The sequence below is a fragment of the Acanthochromis polyacanthus genome, chromosome 4 (genome assembly GCF_021347895.1).
Source record: "Acanthochromis polyacanthus isolate Apoly-LR-REF ecotype Palm Island chromosome 4, KAUST_Apoly_ChrSc, whole genome shotgun sequence".
Taxonomy (NCBI): Eukaryota; Metazoa; Chordata; class Actinopteri; family Pomacentridae; genus Acanthochromis; species Acanthochromis polyacanthus.
Window position 1 is genome coordinate 39,574,873 of NC_067116.1, and position 15,380 is coordinate 39,590,252.

At 38.8% G+C, this 15,380-nt stretch overlaps 1 protein-coding gene across 1 annotated transcript in view; it reads right to left on the reverse strand.

Annotated features, from left to right (window-relative positions):
• The window catches only part of ell (elongation factor RNA polymerase II), a 37,361-nt gene extending 23,347 nt beyond the window's left edge, over positions 1-14,014 (reverse strand). The window contains exon 1 of the mRNA XM_022205827.2: positions 13,517-14,014. Within this exon, the coding sequence (XP_022061519.1) occupies positions 13,517-13,651 (135 nt within the window). The 5' untranslated portion in view covers positions 13,652-14,014. The remainder of the gene's footprint in view (positions 1-13,516) is intronic.
• Positions 14,015-15,380: the final 1,366 nt, after the last annotated feature.

A 15,380-nucleotide genomic window follows, 5' to 3' on the forward strand; every position in this document is an offset into this window, starting at 1 on the left:
AGTTTATTCAACATAAAGACTTAATAAACCTAATTTTACTTATGACAATATGTTTGATACATCAGTTCTTTCAGAGGGGCTGTCACCCTACCCAGAATGCACTGCAGGTGCCATAACATACCTATAATTTTAACAACAAATTATAATACCCAATAGCTGTCAGTTAGCAAGAGCTCATAATCTGTCAATTCATTTTAGGTTTCAAGCACACATGCTCATAAAAATACCTTGATTGGACATTATACAAATTAGGTTGGTAAATTTATCAACACTATTATGTCCACAAAATTCATAAAAACTATATTTGCAACTTCAAAAATGTCATTTAAATCAGTAAAGTTTAAATTGTATTGTAATTAAACACATTTTTTAATTATTAAATTAGTAATGTTTGAGATAAAATAGTTGTAAAGTAACTGTCCTTGTTCAGTCTACAAAAACCGTGACCAAAAGCAATGAAGCAACAAGATTCACACATGAAGTATAAGCAGAATCCACTCTTTTTTATAATATGGATGGTAAATCTGCGTGCGACATATTTGATGCAATAATATTAGAACTGGCAGAGGAATGGACTCCTTCAAGTTCTACCCATTTCCAATATACAGGAAACAAGAGCTGAATGGGATTTCCACTTTTCAGTTGTAATCAGCTGCTTCAGTATCAGATCCACCTGGGTGTCAGTTTTAGGTATCGGTTTATCATTTGATGTTTTTCTTATACTCCACATTAAGTTTCAGTTTCACCTCTTCAAACGTAGCAAACAGCAGCATTTTGATTCCGCTAAATGACAGACTTTACAGAAAGGAGAGTGAAACAGAATCCATTTCAAAAACAGTCAGAGTAAAGTTTGAGTCCAGTCTGACAGTGATTCATTTCTGTGTAACTCAACCACCATCGCTGTAGAGCTCCATGTTGTACACCGACTTCAAGTTATAACTATTACAAAGTGAGACACATGTTCTGATGCCAATGCCAACAAAACAGCAAGTAACATACAGGAAACATGGAAAGCATCAAGTCAAAACAATCCGTCTATGCAAACCTAAACCATTCCCCCAAGAGCTTTGGTGGCACCAGATGATTCTCTTTTAGTCTGTCAAACTCATAATGCTGAATGGAATTTTGAATAACATTTTCTATACTGATGGTATCAATAGCGTGACAAAATGCAAACTATGACAGGAATATACTCATTCCTCATAATACTCATTGCATTAGTGTATGTTTGAGGGTGGGGGGGGTGGGTGGGTCTGGTTATCGTGTTACAGTGTGCCTGTGTGTTTTTTTGTGTGTTTTTTTGTGTTATATCTTTGGGTTTGGGGAAGACGGGTTAGCGGGTGGAGTGGGTGGAGTGGGACTGTTTTTAATCTGTGAAGCACTTTGTGTTGCAACTCTGTTTGTATGAAAAGTGCTATATAAATAAATAAAGTTTAAGTTTAAGAATAATTCTGGCATTGTATATTTCCTAAACATCTGAAAGTTACTTTTGTCATTTCCTGGCACTGCTACAGTGGATAAAATGTAATCAAATGAAAAAGCTAACGGTTCAAGGGAAGCCAAGTTTATTAAAGACACAACATGTTTTGTATTCTTGCCTGATGCTGACCCAGAGATACGGAACATACACATAAACACTGGTGAGCTTCTGTTCTCTGTAAGCTACACTTCTTTTACTGAGAGTAAAAATGAGTAATTGGTGTAACTACATCCAACCAATACAAGCTGGAATTTCAACAGTTAGGTATGTATAATACATAGAACAGATTTGGATTGTGGAAATGTCGAGAACACGCATAGATTTTAATCTGAAGACCCTAAAACAGACCTTCAAAATCCCCTCCAGACATATCACAAGATATATTAAAGTACTGTGCTTTGATTAATAATTCATCTTTTTCCAGTTAGAACATCTTAACATTTAATCTATGCCCACTTCCTCAGTCGAAAATGTCTGATATCTATTACATGAAAACCATTTTCACTTCAAAAGTTAAAGGCATTAGAGGAGATTTAATTTCCTACGACTTTGAACGTAGCATGCGCACATACAACCTCTCCCTCACCCCCCTCTAACCTCCCCCCTCTTAACATTTACGAAGAAACGCCCCCCTCCAGAAACTTGCGTAGCACTCGTGAAGTTGCCTACAGCCGCAGTATAATACAATAATACATTTTACCTGTCCAGAAGGAATTTAGCAACCAAGGCATCTGTCTTTAGGTCCATTTGTTGCTTGAGCTGACGCCATCGCCCAAATGGCTCGCCAATAATCACTTTTGTTTTTGCATTCTCGCGATCCAGTTGTCTTTTATTTTCTCTGACCTCAAAAAAAAAAATGCCTTTCTTTTACAGCTGGGTCCCCCTGGATCTTTATCTGCCATTATGTAAAAAAAGATGAGCAAAACAAGTCGCCAGCTAACTACGAAGCTATACCAAAGCAACACATACACAAAACACATAAGTCCAAGGCGTACGTAATCTACGCAATTAGGCCTGAGCCGGAAGATTTTTGATTGACAGGAAAGGGAGCAAAGCAAACGCCTCGTTCCGAGCGCGTTGATTGGCTGATGTTTTTCAGGTCCTGCCATGTCCACAGTTATTTTTTTTAAATTTTTTATTCTTTTAGAGACCATACATACAAGTCCACTAAAGGTCAGTATATTCATTTTATGTGAATCAGACAAATTAAACAACAAAAACATCCTCCATAATGCCTTTAAAAACTGCATCCCATATATAACTGAAAATCGATTCTCAAATGTATGGACACGTTTCCTCATCACATTTCAGTAAGTCTGTCCACGTACGAAATGTTGACAAGTAAATCCTCAACAAACCTTACTGTCACAACTTTACGTGCTTCAGCTCGTTTTGCTCTTCTGGCATGTGTGTAGCCAACTTGTTTAATCAGACATTTGAGGACTCAGATAAAAGCCAAGTCTGTTGCACATGAATGTGTCAAATGTATGGCACAATAGCTTAGCCGGAAGCGCTTCATTCTGAGAAATTCTTAACACAATCTGAAGTAGCAGCATGTGTAATACCACGTCCCACACATTAATTTATCCACCCCTGCACTTAATGACAACCACACCTACAAGTCGTGAAAAGTTTAATGTGGTTAAATATTGTCACTAATAGAACCACTGACACTGCCTTTACAGTTAGTGCAACACAGTACATCATACAACACGGTTCTGGTCAAAATGAGGGCAGAAGGTGTAAAAATTTCAGAAATTACTCCCTTTTTTAAAAATCAATGTTTATGTTTGAGTCATTTCCTGTCTTTACTTGTGAGGTTGTGTGAGATAGTGGTTTGTTAGAATAGTCCGATTGTGTTTTCATGCTTTGAGTTTCAATTTAACCTCTGTACTTTCACGCATGTATGAATAGTTTCTATTTCATTCACCTCATAGTTTAATTGACCATGTGTTGATGATTTTTCAAACTTTTCCAATCAAATTTTGAGCTGAATAAAGTAGAGATATGGATAGATTTAGCAGGAGAGTACATTAAGTCTGTTAAGTTATATTCGGTTTCAGATTAACATAAGATCTGAATCAGGTTTGATGACAGCTTCAGGATCATGACGGAGAATCAGCCGACATGCGATGAACCGCACAGAGACAGATCCCCTAAAGCAGGCTTAACCAGTGTAACTGCACACACATCCCCGGAGCATGAATCCCACGGACTTCGGTAATCCCCTGACTTATCCATTATTGCCACATTTTTGGAGAAATTACTCGGCAAATACTGGAAAGACTGAAAATGAATTTTGGTGCAGATACTCATGATGGCCAGAGGATCGAGCGCCACGAGCAAGACAAAGCATTCACTTATGCAAATTTGTACAAATATTCATTGTATTCTGATATCCTCGGTTCATGAATCCCCTTGAGTTTTTTTTGTAGTGCTGGCATGGAGTTGCATTTGTGGTTTTGAGGGAAATGTCTCAACTATTGCATGGATTGCCATTACATTTCACACAGACATTCATGTCAGCCTGAGGATACACTGTAATTACTTTGGTGATCCTTTAACTTTACCTGTAGTTACATCATCAGGTCAGATTTTTCCCAGGGTTGCTTTATGACTAAATATCTGCAAAACAAGTGACATTTCCATCTACCTCAACACAACTTTGTGTTTATGGCTAATTAATAAACAGTAACATGGTGAAATTATCACTGAATGCGGTGTCATACTGACAGCAGAATTTAAAACAGAAATTCACCAGCAGCTTTCTGCTTCGTTTTCTTCGTTCTAAACAGCTGTGGATTGTTGTATTTTGTCCTGAACTCTGCACACCCACAGCCTATGCAGGAGCACCAGACCTTTCATGGAGTCACGCTCCCTGGTCTATCCCTGCAATGTTTAACACAGCACCAGTTTTAGCACTCCCACCCTCTGCCCTCCCCCCTGCCTCACCCCCTCCCAGCACAGCTAACATAGTGCTACCCTCAGCCTGTTCATTTGAATGGGCTGCTGACATGTCACTATTCTCTGGGACCTGAGCCCAGAATGTTCCACAGAGCTAACCTTAGGGACAGAGTACGGGTCCTGACCACGGATCGAGGCCGTGGATGTTCCCACACACAGCCAACCAGCAACTGACAGTGGATCAGCTGCATAGTTTGGATCTGCAGCCAAGCAGTCTGTGATAAAAAACTAAACTAATGGCAATGTTGGTCAGTTCTGTTTCCTGTAAATAAAAGCTTGCCTTGTGAATGTATTTTTCTCCTGCAGTATGAAAAAGACAACGCAAAGATAATACAGAAAGAATCAACTTACTATAGTCCCAATTTTACCTGAGCATTATACCAATGAGACATTAGTTACTGAAATTATTTAATGAAGTAAAGAAGGTTTTATTTTAAATTTTCAAATAAAAAGTTCATTTTTGACCTTGGACACCGCAGTTGGCAAAACGCTCATGACAAAGTCCATTTATTAACTCTGCAGCTGTTCACTACATTCGACAATCCCATTTGTCAAGAACCGTAGATGTTCACTTTTTCCTTTTTTAAATGAGAAATCCTTAATATGCTCATTTTGCATTCCCCAAAGAGGTATTCTTGGAACTAAATGAAGGAAGTAAAGCCTGAATTGAGCTTGTAAATGTTGCTGGTTAACAGAGGCTGGCATTTTCTCCCTCAAACCTTGCTCAGGTTTATCACATTCATTAAATTGTTTTATTGGGTAAAGATTTGCCTGCTGGGCCACAATCTTCCTGATACCCGACTGAAAACAAGCCCAAGGTTCAGACCCATTAAGAATAAATGACAAGATGCTGGATTGCCAGTATGGTATATTTCAGCAGAGTTTGGAAGCAGTTTTTAAAAAGCAAAACATACCAGAAACCTGTCACGATTCATTTAAAATAACCACTTAATTCAATATAGACTTGGCACACTGGGTTGAACTATATTCTCATACATAAAAGTGTAACTTTCTAGACTTTTAGGCCACACTGCTGGAGTATTTCTTTGCTTTGTTGTTAAAGCACACAGGAATAGCCGTGTCTAATGCCCGATGAGTATGGCTGTGGCACCCAAATTGTCAGGTGTTTAGTTGCATCGCTGTCACACTGATGAGATGTTCCACTTGTCTAGTATTTCAGAGGTGGAAAGAGCACTTTGTGCCATGCACACTGCAGGTTGAAACGGTACTGGGTGTCCCTGCTCTCAATACTTGGTGTGCATGCATCATTGTTGAGTGTCTCCTGAGTGCAAAAATGTAGCGTGCAAGTCTGTCCCATTAAAACAGCTGCGACCGAACAGTGTCAGACGAGCGTTTGAAGTAACACACCAGCATGTAGGCTTAATTGGGCCGACTTGTTGGTGTATTTACTGTAACTGGCTGTTCACCACTAGAAAGAAACCCTTTGAAGCTCTTAGTGTTTTCCATCTGATGAATGCTGAGCCAACTTTTGATCTTGTGCTTGAAATGAAAGCATTAGATTCTGATGTATGCACAATTTCTTTGTTGAAGGGGTAAGATCACTGCATGTAGTGTCTGATAGTCTCGGGTTTATACAACAGAAATACGAAAAAATGCAACGCGCTGAGATGCTCTAAGGTCTGAGATGGATTAACTAAATCCCTATTTTATGCTCCGTCATCTAAAAACACATAAATGCAGACGGGGTGCATTGGTATTCAAAATGAGTTTATTCATGTTTTTGTTCACAGTACCTCAAGGTGTCCGTTAATAGCTTTGTGAAAACCACAACCAAACAATAATTTACAAAAACAATCCATCCCAGAGATTGGAAGTTACTGTGAATATACCACAATAAAAGCACGGCTTTTGGTAATGCTTGAATGCAGTATCTATACTTAACAGTCTTATCAGAAAATAGCCATTTTGCAAAAAAATGAAGTGAGCATTTCCAACTTAATAAACTGAATTCCTTTCAGTTCTTAATCAGAGTTCTTCAAAGAGCTGTGTTCTTCTGGTAAAGACAGGCCTTGACAAAAGAGATGTGAAAGTGATGACTAAGCAGACTTTCATGGCAGAGTCAAAAAGACCAATAACCCCTGAAACAAGGAGGGAAAACAACATTTTCACCAACTAATCTAAAAAAATAAATCGCAAATTGGTTATTGGTTATTATCCTTTTACAGTTCTAAGCTCTTGAACTATGATTTTAACTCACTGGAGAATTATTTTTAAACAACATTTGCAACATTTATTCTAATCAGTACTTTCTTGTGGGTTTGTCATACCGGGAAAGACAGCCGCTCACTCATACTTTGCAGTAAGTTCAGAGATTGGTCAGGTGTGTTGGGGTGATAAACAAGACGGGATTCAACTTTTCAGGATGAAAACCATGCCTTCTAGGAAACATAATCTGAAAATGTGTGATTATCCCACTATTAAACAATAATTGCCCCTCACTATGCCAGCCAGTTTGTCACCCGACAAATTCAATTTTGATTTAGAATCAATGACTTCATGGGCTTGCTATACATTTTAAGCACATAATGACATGTTTTGGGTAAAACCTGCTTTAAAGGAATAGATGTTTCAAACAACATCTTATATATTCAACATTTTCTCTGCTGTGCCTCTCCCATGCTCTGAGAGTAAATATTTTGCTTTTAAATCAATGAAATTATCTGTAAGATTTACATTGGAATCTTGTTTTCTTGTACTACAGAAGGAAATCCAATCAAAGTAATATTTTCACTCGGCTACTATTGATTGTAAATGCCCTGCTTCCATGCTTGCATTAAGATTACTTCAAGGCCATTCATTTTCATGGTAAACAGCGGCAGTGCAAACTATACATGGAAGACCATTTTCATTACTGGTGTTACTAGTGGCTGCAGGTGTAGATGGGTAATTAGGGAAACTTCCACAGTGTGTTAATAGTATCTCTGGGAAATTATGTTAGTTCTGCTAGATGAATATTTAATTGCTCTGGGACTTTTTGAATTATATAACTAACAGTGGTTATATATGAAACATACAGTGAGTGCGGATAAATTTTGCAGAAAGGTTTTAGGTACTTTTGATGTTAAGATTCTGCCATCACGCAATACAATCAGAGAGGCATCTGATCATTGTGAAGTGCATGCCAATGACCTGAAGCTATTCATGGCATTATTTCTGAAAGCACGTTCACTTTACTTTTAGTGCTTCTGATATATGCACAGTACTTTATATCTGCACTCACTGTTAAGTCACTGTATATCTTTAGAGATGTATTGTCTCACAGTCTGCTGAAAGTCAAGATAAAAACACTGTCCCCCTAGAGATGGGAAATTATGTTTTATAATTTCAACTGGCATGTCACAAAGCTGACGTGAGTGACAAGAATAAACACTTGTTGCCAGAGAGAGTGAAAGGCACACAAGGATAGATTGCAAGATTTCGAATAAAAAGAGGAATCTCCTTTCATAATCAGTCTTTTCAAATATGGAAAAGCCTGCACTGAGTTAGAAGAGGTTCCTTCAAGGTTTGGTCTGATTCAGATCTTTTGAATTGAAGCAGCAATCTTTCAGGTCTTGGCATTGATTCGTGATCCTTACAAATCACTGAATAAAAAACATCCTGAAGTTAAGGCTATATGCAAAACAGAACTCAAATGTTCATAAAACTGATTCTCAAGCTTCAGTCAACATTGAACATTTATGCCTGTTTTTATGCATTATATTGCTCCAACATTGATTTAGAAATAACACAATAACAAAGCATGTTTGTGGGCCAAAGATTAAAATGTGACCTATGCACTGACAGATCTCTTGAAAAAGACACAGCAGGTCAGGGAGTCTGCACTGTGCACAGTGACATTAGGTTGACATGGTCACTTGTGGTAACCCTGCCACAGGACAGAAGAACACCATGACATTTAGAGTCATATTTGGCCTTAGTGGTTATGGTCACCTCTTGCAGTGTCTCGTGATCTGCTGAAACTGGGGAGTAAGCATTCCTTAAATAACCATAGCACAGGCCAACCAGCGTCAAGCAAACAAAATCCCCACCCTGTCTCCATTACTTCCCATAGCATTCCCATAGGGGCTGAGACAGGGGGTAGATGGCCAAGCCTATAGCCTGTCACCACAAGCACTTATAGTGAGAATTAATCTTCATCCGTACAAGAAACTCTTACCCGGTTGACTTTAATGAAATAAAGTGGCATGGCTCAGAAAAAGTATTACAAGAAGGGTGTTATGGCTTCTTCAGTGAAACCAAGAAATTATAGTATAGTGTCAGCAGGTAAAATTCCTGTTTATCTGCTGACACTTGTCTGTGGTGACAAAGTAAAAAGCTCATCAAACAATGCTGAAGATCTCCTCAGTGCAAAGACTGACTCCAGAGGCAGCAAACTAATGTTAGTGTTACACATCTCAAACATACAAACACTGATGAGTTTCCAGACAAAACTTGGGAACAATTCAACAATCGTCTTTTCTGGCATGTAAATACTATGATTTTATGTGCATGTTTATTGTCATGTCTAACTGGACCAGGCAACAACTACATTCAAAAAGACATCATTAAATGCATCATTATATTCATTACAGCTACTTATACTGAATTCCAGGGCTGAAATTGGAAAGGAATGCAGAAATCTGCAGAGTCAATTGTGCTTCACAACATGGATGTCAATGCTGTAACATTATTTTTAAGAATCTAATATTAATACTCTTTTTAAATAATCTATAACCTTAGTACAAAACAAAAAGATGTAACTTTTGCCAATCAAGAGTTTACCATAACCCTTGTTTAACATAATTAACATATTTATTTCTATTCAAAACTGACCAACCACTTCTGACCATTTACATACATAATCACCACCTGATGTTGTGTTACATCTCCTTATTACTTGTATTTATGGTCAAAACTGGCAGTTATAATTGTATTAATTGAGAAACTATCAACACAACATTTATTTCTAAATACCAAACTGTAAGAAATTGTGTCACTAAAACATGAGAAAATGTATCAAAGTCTGTCAATCAATCATTACATGATTTTTAAAAATGTGTGAGGTCACGCATGATTTATATTATGTGACAAAACTCTCACAAAGCTCTGAGTGCAGCAAGTTAGTTGTGTTAAAGACAGCCAAGTTATTTATCTCTATTGTCAAAATAATGGAGTATGGTCTGTGTCTATGTGTAAACTTATATGAATGGAAGTCTATCCATTTGACCGACAGACCTGTTGTAAAATTCTGAACCTTCTGGTCCTTTATTCTCAGCCATTTTTTGGCTGGTTGCTTCTGATCATGAACACCAAAACTTATTTTATGTTTATGTGATCCCTATGGAAGATATCCTGAAGCCTGATGTCAACCAGACAAAATAAATAAACTCAATTTTTCAGGCTGGAACACAACAGTAGTGCCATGGATTGTCAGTTCATACGCAAGCTTTTCTGTAGTGTCTGTAAATGTTCATTTTAGATTTGTAACAAGCTTAATACTTTAGTATGATGCTAAAGCGTTTGCTATTGTTAACCAAGACAGCTGTGTCTTTTGTAGTAAAGAGAATGAATTCTCTGAAGCACGACTGAATCACGCTTTTCAAACTGTGTTTTCCAATGCTTTTCTATAACAACAGTCATCCGGAGACATAATTAAAAACTTTTATCTGTACTCTCCACAACCTTCAGCTTGATGACGCTCGGTCGTCTTACTCATTTCCTTGCTTATGTCACAGCGGGTAAAAAAAGAAAAAGTGAGTCTCTGGGCTGCCAGTCCCACAGAAGGAGCTCCAGTTCACTTTGTCCTCAGATGTACCAACAGAGGAACCCAGCTGACAGTCACATCTCATACAGGAAGCAGTAAACGCACCAACTACTGCTGCTTGATGACTGTTACTCAACCGACTTACAGACACAGAAACACTCAGCAATACTTTGAAAATTCTTAATGCACCAACAGTGACTACTGGGCAGTTTAGCATCTGGTCCAACATTCTGCACTCGGTTAGCTCATACTGGAATGAAATCAGTCAACTTATAGGAATGTCTTGTTCTCCCGCAGTCTAAAAGCCTGTAGTGACTTTACAATGACGCAATTAAGAGTTTACCTCTCTTCCTCTTCCTTTTCCAGCTCACCCCTGCAGTTGGGTGCCAGCCAGTGTTAGAATTATGAGGAAGCTGGAGGTGCTTAGCTCCACTAAAAGGCATCAGAGCCACACTGAAAGCAGCACAAGCTCAAGTTTGAAGAGGTGGCACCTCAGTACTCAGTAGTTAGTGTTGGACCGCAGCACATTTATAAAATGACATTCCAACATCATAAAATGGCTAATTTGGGGGGAACAAACTAATTAAGTCTCTCCATCACAGCACAGGAGTTTATGAACTTTGAAAGTGGCAGAAAACTACACATTACTTCAGTCTCTCAGACAATCCAGTTTGTTTACCTTAATCCTTAATAAAGTAGATTTTTCCAACATTTCATGACCAAACAAAGAAAAAAACTGACACGGGTTAGAGGTTCACACTGATGGGAGTCAAACGTGTAACAAATCTGACCACAATTTCTTCTGTGTAAAGATAAGAAGACATCTTTTCTTCCATTGCTGTTTGAAGAAATGCAGTCTATGCTTGTTGATTTATTTGCACTGCTGAATTTCAATGTGGTATTTTTGAATTGGTTCTTTTAAATATGTATGGCTCTAAGCTCTCGAGAGTGCAGATGACTCAGGAGACTCTGGTGTGTATTATGACTGCAATGCAACATGCACACCTATATCGCAACTGATTCAGGCATGCAGCACACCACCACACTTATGAATCTCGCATGTCATACGTGTGGCCGGTATGATGTATGCTCGTCATCTGTCATTACGTGCAGCTGCTGTAACTGGGATTCAACAAAAGCCGTTGCCGGTCATAATTACAGTGCCTATTTGCCTGCACTCTCCTTATGCATCTCTAAATGAAAGAGAAAGTCAACTGCATTGCCATTTAGCACTAAAAGACAACCCAAACTGTGGACCATAAGGATGCACCTCCACCCACACAAAAAGTCAAAATGTGAATTAAACAGCCAAGATGTAGCATCCCAAAAATGATGCAGCACACGCTTTTATCACACGACTTCTCCAAGCGTGTGCTCCTCTCACACAGTCACACTTCTGATTACTCAATAAGCCTTATCTAGTCAAGGTGATGCAGTAAGCTTCACTGAGTTGTACAATTTCAGCAGCAAGTCTGCATGCCTGCACAAGAGGCACTTCGAAAGAAAGATGCATCGTAACTATCAAACATCATTCTTACTTTTCCGCTTCTGCAATCCATGTTGAAGCCAAAAATTCATGTATAAGGTGTGATAATCGCTTTTAAAATTGCAAATTACTCCTTAGAATATAAATTAGTGAGAGAATGTGCATTTAACATGCCTCTGTAGAATTAGAGGAATGGTGCTGAAGACTGGGCAGCATTCTGTTCTGAGTAAAACCCTGCCAATATTAACTCCATAAACCCCAAGCTGCTTGAAATAACCATATCGCACTGCTTCCTTTTGAAGAGTAACAACCTATTCCCATTGCAAGTGCTGTAAACGAAGGTTGATGGCAGAAATAGTTGTGGGTATGTGCTTCATGTTTTAGCCAAATTTAGAATACAGTTTTTACCTGACACTAGTCCTAATTAATGGCGAGATTTGTGAAGGAATGAATTAGTGTGGTAAAAGGAAAGGACTATAGATACGGTACATTCTCAAATCAATAATTTGCAAAAGAAGCAATAATGTTAACATAAATCACCAGCAATGCAGGCCGGATGAAGCAGTGCAAATGTCTGATTGCACGCAGTCAAAAATCACCAAATTTAGCAAAAAATCTCAACTTCAACACACGTTTTTCATTGTAAAAATGTTGCAGGCAACCAAATACGAACATTGCCCACATTTCTAAATACTAAAAGTCCTTAAAAACTAACTATTGTCGCTACAATGACCTTATAATATTGATTCCTTCTGAGTCACGCATTTGTTTAAGCAAGACTCATCCTACAACTCGTAGTCTCCAAATTACCTGCTGCAAATTTATTGTTCTGGTTTATCAGCTGCTGCCCTGCTGTGCACAGCCACTGAAGCTGGAGATAAGGCCCTTTCCTCCTGGCCTGCCAGGTTTTCCCTGTCAAATATTTATAGAAGCTGAAACGTTAGATGGCCACCACCAGACTTAAAGCTCTCCACAAGGGAAGCCAGCCCAGCAAGAAGCAGCAGCAGCAGCAGTAGCTGAGCCATTTCAGAGACCAGACCTTGAATTCTGTCCCTTTATTCAAAAACCCACTGCTGACAAAGAGAAATGTGTTGGATCTCCTGTTTGATAACTCAATTCTGAAGCTGTAAAATGCACATGAGCCTTTACTACCAGTAAATGGGGGGGTTGGGAAGAGAAATCTTTCGCATGAATACTGGGTACTTTTCCAAATTATTCACAGTGTTGTCATAGACACGTTCGTGGAGTTACCAATTTTTATAGTCAGGGAGAAATGCCATTACCTTTATGTGTGGGCTACTTTAGTTAGCAAGCTTTACCAAACAAAAAACAAAAGATGACAGCTTCTACAAACTTTCTGGAAACATCTGTACGCACAAGTTACCCCAGCAGGATTTCTTAAAGGCTACAACAGACATTTTGAGCAAGTTGAAATAAACTGTTGCGCCAACTGAAACAGATGAGTTTAATACCAAAAACGTAACAGGCAGGGTTCAGTGTCCAGTGAGGTGGATAAATGCCCAAGTCGGGGAGGAGTGAGTCAGGGTGTAGCTGGAACGAAACGCCGAAAAAAAAGCGACTACAACATCCGACATCCAGCCAGCTCGTCTCGGCTCAACGGTTCCACTCACGGAGCCCCAAACTAGCAGCGTGAAAGCAGCGAGACTAGAACTGAATGAGGGGGGACTGACTGACCTCACTCCGCCTGTCACAGCCGCCACCGCCGCCGCCACCAGGACGGCAAACCAACACACACACATACATACACTCAAACAAATAAATAAATAAAAAAAACGTCACGGTACCGAGAGCGGCCGTTTACCTTGCTGCTTTGGTAGCCCTCGAACGCTCTCAGCGCGCTGTCAGTGAGTTTAACGTGAAAGACGGAGACATTGCTGCCGTTGCTCACTCTTCCACAGGACAGTCCGTAGCACTGCTCCTCCTTCAGCGCCGCCATCTTGCTACCGTTCCCACCACGCGCACGGACGCACTCTGTCGTAAACCGAGAACTCCCGTTGCTTTTCAATGAATATTCAATGACCGCTCACCGGTGATGAAGTCACCGGGCGGTAATGAAGCCCCTCACGCTTGTATTTTAAATCTGAAAATTTTGAAAAATACATATTTCCACTAAAATACACAAACGCAACACATCTTAATGTACAACTGCCCAGATTTACTTTTGTAAATTATTAAAAAATAATAATAATAAATCCCTACTTTTACTCAACTTATTCACAACAGGTGAACCATATAATCAATATATTTTTGATGCTATTCTATTCCGCAATTTTGCATTACTAACAAGCGACTTAATGTGCATTCCTCGCAGCATGTACTAACCAGCATTGCCCATCAGTAATGCGTAGGAACAGGGAAACGATAGGTCATCTCATTGCGTCAGGGAGACGTCAGTGTCTGGAGGAAAAAGAACACAGGAAAAACACACACTCGGCTTGTGGCTGTCCCGAAAACTTATCCAGCTAGAAACAAATTAAACAGCAGGGGATGTAAATACCGCATGCTTAAGGGATGTTAGTGATTTTTAGCCAGGAATAAAAGGGACAAAGTTGGTTTATACGGTCGCTTATCATGTTCAAAAGTTATTGAAATGTAAATATAACAACAATAAAAAGATAAGATATAGCAGAATGAAATCAGATTAATCAGTTACATCAGTACAGAAAAGTTAAATAAATTTTCAAGAACAATTACAACGGATAGAAAATAGGAAAAAATAAAATTAAAACCTTGCAAACGTATACAATGAAACACACAAAAAAGTGAATAAAAGTGGAGATAAAAGCTTAATAAAAGTACAGGCAATTAACACCAGTCTTTATAAAAGTAAACTAAAAAAAAATTTCAAAATTCAACTTAACTTTTAATTAAATGTCTTCAGCTTACTTGTAAAAAAAATGGCTACCTTTGGGCCAAATCTTACTTCCAAAGGGAGCTGGTTCCAGCAGTGGGCAGCAAAATGACTAACACCAATTTATCATGTCTGGCCTGAATTCCGGACACCACAAACTTACCAGTCCCAGCAGATACAGGACATCTACCAGGCTTCAGCAAACATATCTCCAATATATTTTGGTGCCAGATCATTCAAAGACTTACAGACAACAAGAAGGGTTTTAAATTTAATTCTATCGTCAGTCAAAAGCCAGGGCAGGAATCTGAAAATTAAGGGAGATGTGTTCTCTTTTCTTGAGGTCTCTGTTCTAGCAGCAGCATTGTGAATGAGTTGCAGATGTCTAATGGTCTAATTAGGGAGGCCAGTAAGGAGTGCATTACGGCTGTCCACTTTACAGGTAATAAAAGCATGAATCAGGTCTTCTAACTCTGTTTTTAGGATGCCAGCTTTGGTGTGACGGCTGTGATTTAAATCTTTCTCGATGATCACACATGGATTTTTTTACCTGGATGGTAGGTTTTAGAACTTTAGACCTATGATAAGTAAGTCCATACTTAGTAGTCTCGTAAATACTTTCAAATTGAACACGAGTGTCTGTAGTAATGACATTTTTAAATCCAATCAGCCCATTATTATAAAGGATAAATACAGCAGAGAACATGTAATCGCAGATATATCAAGAACACCACATGACATCCCTCCACAGCTGTCAATACTCCATTACACACACTGATATAAAGTGTCACAACACACAAAAAAGAAACTGCAG